The sequence below is a fragment of the Sciurus vulgaris genome (assembly GCF_902686455.1).
Source record: "Sciurus vulgaris genome assembly, chromosome: 3".
In the NCBI taxonomy this organism is placed as follows: Eukaryota; Metazoa; Chordata; class Mammalia; order Rodentia; family Sciuridae; genus Sciurus; species Sciurus vulgaris.
Window position 1 is genome coordinate 182,215,383 of NC_136463.1, and position 13,221 is coordinate 182,228,603.

The window sequence follows — 13,221 nt, forward strand, 5'->3', positions numbered from 1 at the left end:
TTAGTATCCTCTATCTAGACTACTGAGGCAGAGAATCCACATCAAGATCCAGGTTCCTCCTTAGTGTGGCCCTCCTGAGGACACAGTTCTGAAACACATTGACCTCACTTAACATGACCTCTGGCTGGAGGCATCCAGCCTCACTTCCTGCCTCAGAATGCCCCCGGCCAATACCTACCCCTTGCCTGTCCCGGGGCCTCTTCAAGAAGGAAGATGAGACTCCAAATTCCTTTTATCTACAAAAACTATACTGTCATGATGGAAAGAGAAGTAGACATCATCTCTTAAACTTTAATTTTTGAAGTAATTTCTTAAACTTTAAAGCCCACACCAAGTGAATAAATGTGAAAACATTCTCCCCATTTAGAACAGTTTAATTTTGCTCTTCAGGTTTGAATATTTAAGAATTTGAGACACCTAGAGGTTTTTCTTCTAAGCAGGTGACTTTCTCTTGTCTGGCTGCTGCATTCTTCTTTTAAAACCAGCAATCTGTTTTAAAATCAGAAAATGAAAAAATAAGGCTCTCGTTTATAAGATGGCAGTGCTGAGCAGGGGCAGCGGCGTGGAGCAGGACCAGGCTCTGTTCAATGGGGACATGGAGTCCGTGGCTGGCTCTGTGACCGCTTCGACTGTGGATCTGGCCATCCCCGAGGAGATATTGATCACAAATATCTAAAAATGGGATCAGATGTTGAGAGTGACCAATGAAGTCATCTGATGAAGTCCAGTCACTGACAGGTGTTTGTCTCAGAAATCATAAACATAGATGGATCTCAATGGAGGCTACATATGCAATAGTTTATAAAGGAAAAAGTAAACTGACAGAGAATTTGGTGGAAATTCTGTTTGGAACACAAAGAAGGCACATCCAGTACAGCTAAAAGAGAAGTTTCACTCTTAAAGGATTTAAAACATGCAAACATAGTAACCTTACAAGACATCATTTACACAGATAAATCTTTGACTCCGGTCCTTGAGTATCTGATGTTTATACCAAATTCTACAGGATTAACTTATTGCCACAGAAGAATGGTGTCGCATTGAGACTTGAAACTACAGAACCTTCTCATTAATAAAAAAGGAAAGTCTGATCCTGAGCCAACACAACATGTTGAAGATTTGGACCTACATTTTCTTTATAAGATGAAGGGTCTCTGGTCTAATTCTGAGGTCCTTGATCCATTTTGAGTTGAGTTTTATGCAGGGTGAGAGATAGGGATTTAGGTTCATTCTGCTGCATATGGATTTCCAGTTTTCCCGGCACCATTTGTTGAAGAGGCTATCTTTTCTCCATTGCATATTTTTGGCCCCTTTGTCTAGTATGAGAAAATTGTATTTATTTGGGTTTGTGTCCATGTCCTCTATTCTGTACCATTGATCTACCTATCTATTTTGGTGCCAATACCATGCTGTTTTTGTTACTATTGCTTTGTAGTATAGTTGAAGGTCTGGTATTGTGATATCCCCTGCTTCGCTGTTCCTGCTAAGGATTGCTTTAGCTATTCTGGGTTTCTTATTCTTCCAGGTGAATTTCATGATTGCTTGCTCATTAGGTACATCAATTGGGATTTTAATTGGAATTGCATTGAATCTGTATAGCACTTTTGGTAGTATGGCCATAGATTTCCTTAACAGGACTCCCATAGCTGAAATAAAAAGCAAGAATCAATAACTGGGATAGATTCAAACTAAAAAGCTTTCTCTCAGTGAAGGAAACTATCAGCAATGTGAAGAGAGAGCCTACAGAGTGGGAGAAAATCTTTGCCACTCATACTTCAGATAGAGCACTGATTTCCAGAATATATAAAGGAATATATAAAGAACTCAAAAAACTCTACACCAAGAATACAAATAACCCAATCAACAAATGGGCTAAGGAAATGAACAGACGCTTCACACAAGAAGATCTACAAGCAATCAATAGATATATGAAAAAATGTTCAACTACTCTAGTAATAAGAGAAATGCAAATCAAAACTACCCTAAGATTCCATCTCACCACAATTAGAGTAGTGGTTATCAAGAATACAAGCAACAATAGTTGTTGGCCAGGATGTGGGGAAAAAGGTACACTCATACTTTGCTGGTGGGGTTGCAAATTAGTGCAGCCACTCTGGAAAGCAGTGTGGAGGTTCCTTAGAAAACTTGGGATGGAACCACCATTGACCCAGCTATCCCACTTCTCTGCCTCTACCCAAAGGACTTAAAATCAGCATACTACAGAGATAACAGCCACATCAATGTTCATAGCTGCTCAATTCACAGTAGCCAGATTGTGGAACCAACCTAGATGTCCTTCAATTGATGAATGGATAAAGAAACTTTGGTATATATATACAATGGAATATTACTCAGCCATAAAGCAGAATAAAATTATGGCATTTGCAGGCAAATGGATGAAATTGGAGAATATCGTGCTAAGTGAGATAAGTCAATCTCAAAAAACCAAAGGAAGAATGATCTCACTGATAAGTAGATGATGACATATAATGGGGGTGGGAAGGGGCAAGAATGGAGGAAGGAGGGACTGTATAGAGGGAAAAGAGGGGTGGGGGGAGGGAAAAAATAACAGAATGAATCAAACAACCCTATCTAAATGTATGATTACACAAATGGTATGCCTTTACTCCATGTACAAACAGAGAAACAACATGTATCCCATTTTGTTTATAATAAAAATAAATTTTAAAAAATAAATACAAATAAAAAAGGGAAATTAAAGTTAAAAAAAAAAAAGAAAAAATAAAGGTGGGTTAATAGCTAGGCATGTTTCCTTTCCCGCTCTCTCGACGTGGACTTCGTGGTTGTCCCGGTTCTAGCATCTCTCCTGGGGCTCTCTGCTGCGAATCCTGCAGGTAGGGAGCTGGGCAAAGGGTCTGCTCGCCTCCGCTGCCAACCCGCAACCTTGGATGGCAGCAGCTGTGCGTTCTCATGCCTTTGAACCATCGCTTTGACCTTTCTTCCTACTCGTTTTGTTTCTTAAAGGACTGTGTCCAGGAACTTTTCTGCTGTTTTTACTTCATTTGCCTATAAAGGTCTCCTTACGAGCTGGGCAGCTGCTGCTCCCCCTCCAGGTCCTCTTGCTTTCTCCTTTGGCAGAATCACTTTTCCCAACTTCATCACTCAGGGGAAGGAAGGTGGGGGTGGGGTGGGGGTTCCGGTTGATTTCCCATCTATAGAGAATGTGGCTCTGACTTCTTTTCATTCAGATGCTGACCTATAAGTGACTGATGGTCAGAATTACAATCTGAGCTTGGTTGGAGGGTTCTCCTGTAGAGTAGGACAATGTGCGGCAAAACCGGTCTTGGACCCAGATCCCGTCTCACTGGCTTTTAAATGAAATTCTTTTTGTTGAGATTTTACTCACACTAGTAAGTATTTGGTAACTCTCGTTAACAATAGGGTGTACTCAGGCAGAAAGTTAAATTTAAATAGCATCTGTTTAAATCCCATGAAAAAAACACTTTTTCTTTTTGACAAAAGATGGTTCTGTTGGGACAGGGGACAACTGTCTACATGAACTCGAACTCATCCTTCTCAGAAGGACATGGTACCAATGCAGTTAATGTCTCTCCACTGTTTTCTCTGGGAGAGAAACAATGTAATTTTAAGTTTTAAGGTAATTTTTTAAATAAGTGAATTAAGTTTTTGAAGTAAAAGAAAACCTAAACAGTTGAAACCTAAACCTAAATTTTCTGCCTACTGGCCCAGCCACTCATGTTATTTTAGGTGTGAAACAGCTCAAATGAAAGTTCGCCCATAAATCTCCATGATATTTTATTGGTACTGCTTTATAATAGACATCAAAGATGAGGATTGGAAGCCTGGCTTCATGTCACATCCAGACGGTTTTAAGATGTTCCTTTTTGACACCAGCAGGTTGTCCATGTTGATGTTTTGTTAATGTCAAACTGTGTAGCAAAGAGTTGATCAAATTTTGAAGTCATGGAAGTGTTGATATGAAAAAGAAAACTCTTTAAACAGAGATGTCGGCCAGAAAACAAATTATCTATTTCCTTTATGTTGTTTCAGCGGGCAAGTAAGGTTCTAAAGTGTATCTTGGTGTTAAAACCTCGAAGTCCTCAGAGAAAAGCAGAAAACCTCACCACGTCGTCAGGCTGCAGATCTGGGCCGCTGGGCACTGAGGGTGAGGGAGAGCTTGGGTGGGGGCTAGCCCAGGCCTGGGCTAAAATGTTCCTAGAGGCTCTGGGGCCCCAGAGACGTTGGGGAGCCCCTGTGGGTTGTGGTCATCTGACCCAATGTCAGTGCTCATCCTTCCTGTTCTTCCCTGCCTGGGTGATTGACTCTTCCCCTCTGTGGCCCTTTCCATTGGTCACAGGGCTGTCCTGGCTAACCCACTGCTGAACTTGGCCAGCCCGCCTGCTGTGGCTTTTGCAGATGTTTCTGCTCTCTGAGGTTAATGTAAGATTTTATAGTCTTGTTGGTACCCCCACCCAGCTGCCTTGGGCAGTAGTGATGTATTGACCCAAATGATCAGTTTCTCTCAATTTTCCCAAGCCCTGGTCCAGAATGCTTAGAAAGTCAGGGTCCTGTCATCTGCCCCTTTTTTCCACAGCCAGCTTTTAAGCTGTACCCTTACTTAACTTTGGACCTGGCCAGGAGGCATGCTTCAAGTTCCTTTTCCTTTTCTGATCCACTTGGCATTGATTGAGTACTGGTTGTGTGCCAGGCCCCAAGGATATGAAGATGAGATGGAGGCAGCCTTGCCCTGGGGAAATTAGAAGAGGAGGGCACTTAACTAACTAGCTCTGGGCTGCCCTCAGTGACAGAAGTGCCCAAGATGAGGACGTAAAGTGAGAAGTCGTATCTGCCTGCGTGGTGCAGGGTGGGGAACTTCTGAAGGGGCACAAAGACTTGGCTCAGCAATCAACTTTTGTACCATGTTTCACATTTTAAGTAGAAAACTTCCAGATGGACAGAAGCGGGTAGTGAGGGTCTTCCAGGCAGGAGCTAAAAATGGCATGTTCAAGGAGCATTATGTAGTTTGGAATCTCTGGGGCATGAGTTCTAGGAGGAGCCAAGAGATGATTCTGGAGTGGCAGACTGGGTTGCTTGAGCCTTACTAGAGGGCAGATAGGGAAGCGATCGTGTCTCCTTCCACCAAGGCAGAACATCACCTGAGCACCCCTCTGGTTGTAGGAGAGTGAGGCCCAAGGCATGGATGTCACCATTAGTATCAGGGTCTTTCCTCCAGTCATGTCTCCCCAAAGCTTTGAATAACCAGTAGCCATTCCAAAATAGATGGAGGTCTTTGCTCACAGAATCTTCAGAGTTTACTAGTGCTACAGCGTCTAACTGGGCCCCAGGAAAACTTAGGACAATAGGCGTTTGTTAGGACAGGGTGTCAAATGGACATCCAAAACAAGCACCATTTCAGTTACCTACCCCAGATTTCAGTCTCCTCCCAATCCCTGCAGTCCTTTTCACACAACAGGAAGTAGGGAGAGGCAGAGGTTAAGGAAATGGGAGAAGTTAACTCCCCCTTTATCTTTGTTGCCCCTTTGGAGATAGGGTCCTGAGACCAGCTTGTCCCTAGCAGTTCCTGGCTACCTGTGACTCCTGGCCACTCACCGACTATGGAAAAACCAGTCTTTGCCAAAGACCTCTTGACCTCACTGAAGGCAGTTGGACCCTTCCTCATCCACAGGACAGGCAAAAATCCTGTTATCTGAATCTGGATCAACAATTATTGGGAAGGTGAAGGCAGCATGTCCTAGTATGAGATTGCAGGTTTTCCTTGGGTGGAGTTTGGTGAGAAGATGCAAAATCCGAACAGTAAGGGAGGTGGTGCTCTCTTTGGCAGCACACGTACTAACATTGGCACAATACAGAGATTAGCACAGCCCCTGTGCAAATTTGAAAAATGTTCCATATTTTTTAAACATTTAAAAAGGAAGTTGTATTAGTCTGTTTTCCGTTACTATAATAAAATACCCAAAGTTGGGTATGTATAAAGAAAAATTATTTATTTAGCTCTGGTTTAGAGGCTGAAAATCTAAAATGTGTAGTGCCAGCTCTGGGGACAGGCCCCCGCCCCCTTGTCTGCATCACCTCATGGCAGATGGCACCACAATAGCAGGAGCTGTGTGAAAGGGAAAGATCATGTGGCTAGACAGGACTGCCTTTAAGGTGATGGCAGGAGCCAATCCTGGCCCACCTTTTATAGGTCCCAGCACCTCTCAACACCCACTCAACTAGCTCTGAACACATGACACACTCAAATCATGTCCAAACTCTAGTAGAAGTCTTATCCAGAATGACTTCCATCCCAGAACTCTGCCACTGATTCCGGAGACTGTTAGACTGAATCATGAGAGAGAAAAAGAAGTGCCCACACTTGAACAGTGTGGGTGAAGAGGGTTGAAGAAATTCACTTAAAAGAAGTTTAAAATGTCAGACCTTCAGGAACTGTGGATGTGGTAGGGCCAAGAGAGTGGAAGAGTCACAAGATTACACACAGTTGTGGGTCTGGGTGTGATTGGGGAGGTGCAAGTGTGGTGTTTTGGTTTTGAGTGATTTTGAAGGGAGTTTGGGTGTTTACTTGTTTAACTGGGGTCAGAGAAATGCTCTCAACAGAGAGATGGCAACACGGGAGGCCCTCGGGGAGAAGGGAGAGAAGTCCAGTAAAGGCCCTGGGGGTTCGCTGGTTCTGTATTTCAGAAAACTACACGTCTAGCTAGGCTTGGTGGTACAGGCCTGTGATCCCAGCAACTAAGGAGCCTAGGGCAGGAGGACCGCAAGTCCAAGGCCAGCCTGGGCAACTTAGTGAGATCCTGTCTCAAAAAAATTAGACTAGGGGTATAGCTCAGTGGTAGAGTACTTGCCTACAAGCATATGCAAGGTCCTGGGTTCAGTCCCCAGTACTGTAAAAAATTTTTCAATAAGAGAAATTAAAATAGATATATATGTACATATATAAACATATTTATATTATTAACATAAATAAAATGTACATATCTTTAATGTATAATGTCTTACCTGAAGTACAGTCATGTGTAAGGAGAAAAAACAAAAACTCCATACCAGCATGTTAAGAGATTTCTGTGAAAAGCGAAGAGGGTCATAAGTTGGGGAGAAGAAGAGTGTCCACCATAAAAAATGGCAACTCTGACCTCATGTCCTGGCCCTGGGGAGGGAGAGGCCAGTGAATCAGGTTGCTCAATGGGACGGGCCAGGTGGAGGTGTCCAGGCTTTGAATAAGAGAGACTCATCGTGAGATAGCAAAGGACCAGGGCACACACAGTCCAGAGAAGCAGTTGAAGGAAAATGCCAGGAGGGTACTTGTGAGGGCTGAGGGCTGATGATCTCAGTTTTCTCTATGGGGAAGAGTTGAGATTTTTTTATGAGAAGGAATGTGAAGGAGCTGGGTGGGAGATTTGAGGAGCGTTGTAGCATTTTGGAATTGAATCTGAAGGGCATGGAGAAGGAACTGCCAGAGTTGAGAACAAAAGATTTGCCAGTCTCACGAAGTAAGAGCTGAGGCTGTTTGGAGACCCGCCTCCACACGGCCAGGCCAGTTTCCCTGTCCCCATCAGCGCTCACTGGGTTTGCAAACATGGGGAAGACAGTTGTGAGGTTGGCTGTGGGCTTTGTAGTTGGGGCGGTGGGAGGGAGAGAGCTGGGTGCTTTGAAGTGGTCCCTGCTCAGCTCATGAGGGCAGGAGAGGGAAGCCAGCAGAAATGGTTGAGGACAGCCAGGGGTTCTTTCCTCCTGGGCAGGCCTTCTCTTCCAACCGTGCACGGTTTCTGCACTTGTCTCCCTGACTCAGCATCTCCAACTGCCGTGGCGGGCCACACGGTCCACGTATGGCATCAGGGTCCAGGCAGGTTTCTCCCTGGTGGAACAGGGGGTGTATTTGAGAAAGGGGCTCTCAAGAGTGGCCACCCACCTTTTCAGCCCTCCTCTGCAGGGATGCCTGCTGTGCAGGGGACTCCTGCAGGGTCAGGCCCCATTTTTGAGAAGCTGCTGTGTACCAGATCACCAGTGTGCTTATAACCTCGTAATTCCTTCTCCTTTGGGAGACAGAGGCCTAACCACCTATTTACAAAACTGTATTAACACAAAGACTGTTTTCTCTGCATTCCATCTGATTTCTGCTTCAAGATTTAGGGAAAAGTTTATTAAAAGGACTGTCCATTAAAAATCAAACATAATTATAATCTTAGTCAGCTTTTTCTCTGCTGTGACTAAATGACCCAACCAACACAACTGTAGAGGAGGAAAGGTTTATTTGAGGGCTCACGGTTTCAGAAGTCTCAGTCCATAGAAGGTCATTCCTCAGGGCTTGAGGTGAGACTGAACATCATGGTGGGAGAGGGAAGCAGAGAGAGAGGCTCTACACTCTCCAGATACAAAATATATACCCCAAAGCCAGGTCCCAGTTCCAGTCTCCTCCAACCACACCCCACCACTTCAGTTACCACTCATTTAATCCCTATCAGAGGATTAAATCACTGATTGGGTTAAGACTCTCACAACCCAGTCATTTATCCTTGCACTGTCTCACATGTGAGTTTTGGGGAGACACCTCATATCCAAACCATAACAAAGAAGCAGCAAAGCTTGTGTTTCTTGCTTCTTTGTGAGCACTTAGGCTCTTCGGCATCTGCCCACTATAGCGTGAGTAGCAGAGCAGTTTTGATAACCTGGGCAACCACTGGAGGTACCGGTCATTTTAGGAGGATTAGCTAAAAACATTAAACTTAAAACATTAGTAGCCTATGAAATTTCTATGTAAAGATGTTTAAGTGGAAGTCTACCAGGTATTTCATAAAATGTTTTATGTGATTTAGTAAACAGCAAACAGAAAAATCCAGGTCATTCATTTCCTGGGCAAAGGAAGTTAATGTGCAGACTAAAAGTGTCTGTGGCTTCTGAGGGGCTGGATCCAGGGTTAGGGCAAGACCCCCTGTCCTTTTTCTTGAGGGTCTTTAGTCTGGAGGAGGGGAGAGGCACCTGGAGCCAGCTGGGACACAGTGTGGTCAGTGGTGTGGAAGTGTCATGGAGGCAGGAAGGATGGAGTGAGCACTGGCTGACCAGGACTGCCCCTCACCCACTGGATGAACAGGAGAGGTGAACACAACGCAGTGTGTTCTCTGGGGGACTTTGGATAAGCTGTTTAGAGATGGAGATGAATCCAATCTGGGAGGATGTACCAAAATTTGCCAGATGCAAAACTTCCAGAAAAATGTTCCAGAAAGAAGGAACAACGTGCAAGAGCTGGAGCGTGTGCAGGCAGGGCAGGTGCAGGGCAGGTGCTAGAAGGGAGTGTCTGGGCTCAAGTCTGAACAGGAGGCTAAGCCCGGTGACGCAGGAGCTTGGACACCGCAAGCTGACTTTATTGAGCGTCTTCAGTACTGTTCCAGTACTGAGAAAGCCTAGACCCAGAATTGTACCGACTTGCCCAAATCATATAGGAAGGGCTAGGCCCAGGATTAGACCCCAGGCCTCAGGCGTCCCAGCCTTCCTTCTTTACCTGCTCTGGGCCATTGATGCACCTGCATAGCCCTCAACTACTTAATGATCTTTAGACTTTGTTTTGGATTTTGTTTCTTTAATGGTGAAGCTGTTTTTGCAAACAAAATATTAATCTCAAATTCAAAGGTATAAAAACAGATCAGGATTCATGAGCATAATTAGCATTAGCAAAAAATTGTTTCATATTGAAGTGTATAACACAAGATCAGGTATGAAAATGCTGGCTTTCTTTTTAATAACCTCTTCTAATTTCGGAATACCTTTAGATGTGCAGGAAGGTTATAAAGACAGGTCAGAGGTCCCAGATGACAATGGCTACCCATTGTTGACATCTACACTACCTGTTTCAAGTCAGTACGAGGGAGCTGCCATTGCAAAGATACCATTAACTTGCTGCGTGCTTCATTTGGATTTCAGTGATTTGTTTGGTGTTTTGATTTCATATTCCAGGATCCAGTCCCAGCCTAAGTTGTAATAACTTTCTTTTGACAAAAACTTAAAACATGATGTCAGAAATTATGTTACATTGTCAGATACTCAGTTTTGTGACTTGAAGTAATATACTGCCTTGAATACTTAGAATAAATACTATCTTAAAAAAAGATATTAAGCCCTGGACTAATACCATTGCAGCAAGCACACCTGCAGAGCAGCCAGTTTCCAAAATACCTTCAGTGTCGTAATCTGATAATGCAGCACAGAGGATACACAAGTGCACACCCGAAAACTTGATTTGGTCTGTCTTGGTTGGCTCAGGCTCCGTGATGGTATACCACAAACTGTGTGACTAAAACAGTGGACATTTATTTTTCATGGTTTTGAAGTCTAAGAGTCCCAGATGCAGGTGCTAGCCAGTTTGGCTCCTGGTGAGAGCTCTCTTCCTGGCTTGTCTATGACCATGTCCTCACAGGGCCTCATTTCTACACCCACTTGCATAGATCAAATATGTATGCTCTCTCTCCTTTTCTCTTCTTATAAAGTCACCAGTCCTATGGGATTGTTCCCCACCCTTAGGACTTCACTTTGCCTTGATTGATCTCTTAAAGACTCTGTCTCCAAGTACTGTCAAATTGGTGATTGGGGCTTCAACATGTGATTGGGGTTAGGGGTGGTGGGCATAGTTCCATTCATGGCATAGTTCAAAGACTAAAATTATGTGGAATCTTTATAATCCAGTCATGAAATAGCATGATTTGAGACTTTGCCATTTGATACAGTATATTGATAAAGGTAAAGATATACTATGCTGTAAAACATTTGACACCCCATGAGAAAATATTAAATATTTAGTTCACATTTTAATGCACCATTAAACATGTTTGTAAAGAAAATATATTCTCATTGTAACTATGCAAAACCAGGGCAAGAAAAACACTTCAAAAGCAGTTGCATGTGAGAGCATTCCCAGAAGTTTTCAGGTCCTCATTAGGTTTAACATAGATGTTAAAAAATAGTATCCTTTAAAACAATGCCAAACAACTATTGATTACTTGTTACTGAAGTGGACTATGAGTTCTAGAATGTACTTTTCCATACCAAAGATGTTTAGTGCACTGCAGCAGGGTATGGTACAGACACTTCACACAGAAGAAGAAACCACTGGGATTTGTTTTGTTTTTACCAATAAAGAAGTCAGCTGGAGTTACCCCTAGTACTGCATAGTGGCCCCTCTGCCTGTCCCTCCTTGGTTGATCAGCACAGGTCTCAGCACGGCACATGGAGCAGGTGCATAGTGAATGTGGGGAGGAAGTGACCGGCGAGCTGATTCCATTGGAAAGTGGAAAGCTGTGGGGGAGAGAGCAGATTGGAAGGCAGGAGGGAGAGAGTGGGAAGTGTCTTCAGGAGGTACAGGTAGAGCCTTATTCCATCTTGGGAATTATAGAGAAATAAGTAATATCCTGGAACAGCAAGAAATCATTATTAGAAAGTAGAAAATTTAATTAAAAAGTATGCCACTGAATCATCTTTTATGGGATTGATAGATAAACAGGAAGAGATTACTTAGGCTTGACGAACTGCAAAAATGGGTGACTGGCTGGCCAAGGTTCATCTGGGAAACTGGACTTAAGAACTTTTCTGTTTTATTGCCATAGTGACATTTTCTTATTCAGTTAATGTTCCAACATATAATTTGGTAAATTGTGGCATATGCAGTTATTACTACATCAAGCAGTTGCTTGATTTTACTCTGATGAGACTGAAGAGTTTACATTCAGACTTTGGGTTTAACCAAAATAGTTACAGCCGCAAGCTCCAGTCATTCTTGAGTGTAGGGCTTCAACTTTAGGGTGGCTGACCCTGCTGTCCATGGGACTGATTCCAGGACTCCTGTGGACGCCAGAACCCAATGATGTTCCTACCCTTTTTATAAAATGGTGTAGTATTAACATATAACTCTCCCAGTCCTCCTGAATACTTTAAATCATCTGTAGATTACTTATAACCCCTAATGCAATGTTAACGATGTGTAAATAGTTGTCATGTTGTATTGTTAGGGAGTGATGGCAAGAAAAAGTCTGTAGAAAGTCTGTACATGTTCAGTAGAGATGCAGTTTCCATCCAAGGTTTGTTGAATCCATGGATGAAGAACTGGCAGATCCAGAGGGCAGACTGTGGACAGCAGAGGGTAACTCTCACGTTGCCACGGTGTCTTTCTTACGTTCTGTGAGCAACTCTTCCCACCTTCCCAGATCTCATTCCCTTGACACTGGAGGCTCCTGGAAGAGCCCGAGGCAGTGTGGTCCTTCCTCAGAATCTTACGGGGGCAGAAATACCTGAGGACTCAGCCTGGTCACCAACACTGCTGTCTGGGCCACTCTTAACCCTGGGACATAATCCTGGTGGCTGGAGAAAGGTACTTACAGCTATCCTCTGTTTCCAGGTGGTCCCCATGCTTCCCAGGCTGCTGTGTGAGGAGCTGTGCAGCCTCAACCCCATGACGGACAAGCTGACGTTCTCGGTGATCTGGACACTGACCCCTAAGGGCAAGGTAACAACTTACATCTTGTCACTCAATCTCTGCTTACCAAGCAGTGGGAAGCACCCACCTTATGCGGGGCACTGGGCTCCATGCTACCCTGGAAGGAGGGGAAGGAAATGTTCCAACATATAATTTGGTAAATTATGGTATATGCAATTATTACTACATCAAGCAGTTGCTTCTTGCTCGAGACTAGGTGCAAGAGGTGGGTTTCGGTAGGGTGGGTGTGCACTGGGAGGCAGGCAGGGAGCAGGCCTGAGGAGGAGGACGTTGGTGGATGGGGAGAGTCTGCAAAGATGTGCAGCATCCAACTAGGGAGTCTGAACGGGCAGTCACAGATGAAGTGTGGCTGCTGGGCACCTGGGTGGCATTTGGAAAGATGAGTGCTGCATTGGGGTGCAGACCTGTCGGCAAGGTAGTACTGTAGTCAAGGCGCAGGGGATATAGCCACGAGGTGCAGAAGAGCATCAGAAAGCACTCCCCAGACACGGGAAGAAAGGAGACAGTAAAGAGGATGACTCTAGGAAAAAGCACTTCCTTCCCCCACAGCACATAGCTCTGCACGTCCCGGTTAGGGTGATGATAAGTAAACTATGGTGCCTAATCTGGAATGCTGTGCATTGCTAAAGCTGATTACAAAGACCACAGAAGAACATGGGAAATGTTTATGCTGTAATATTAAATAGAAGCTTAAAAAAAAGATACTTAATTATTAAGAGATTCCAAATAGAGATGGAAGATCG

At 44.0% G+C, this 13,221-nt stretch overlaps 1 protein-coding gene across 5 annotated transcripts in view; it reads left to right on the forward strand.

Moving 5' to 3' along the window:
• Window positions 1-13,221, forward strand: part of DIS3L2 (DIS3 like 3'-5' exoribonuclease 2) — a 362,072-nt gene that overhangs the window by 269,377 nt on the left and 79,474 nt on the right. For all 5 annotated transcript variants that reach the window (XM_079134845.1, XM_079134846.1, XM_079134843.1 and 2 more), the window contains one exon: window positions 12,380-12,487. In XM_079134845.1, the coding sequence (XP_078990971.1) occupies window positions 12,380-12,487 (108 nt within the window). The remainder of the gene's footprint in view (window positions 1-12,379; window positions 12,488-13,221) is intronic.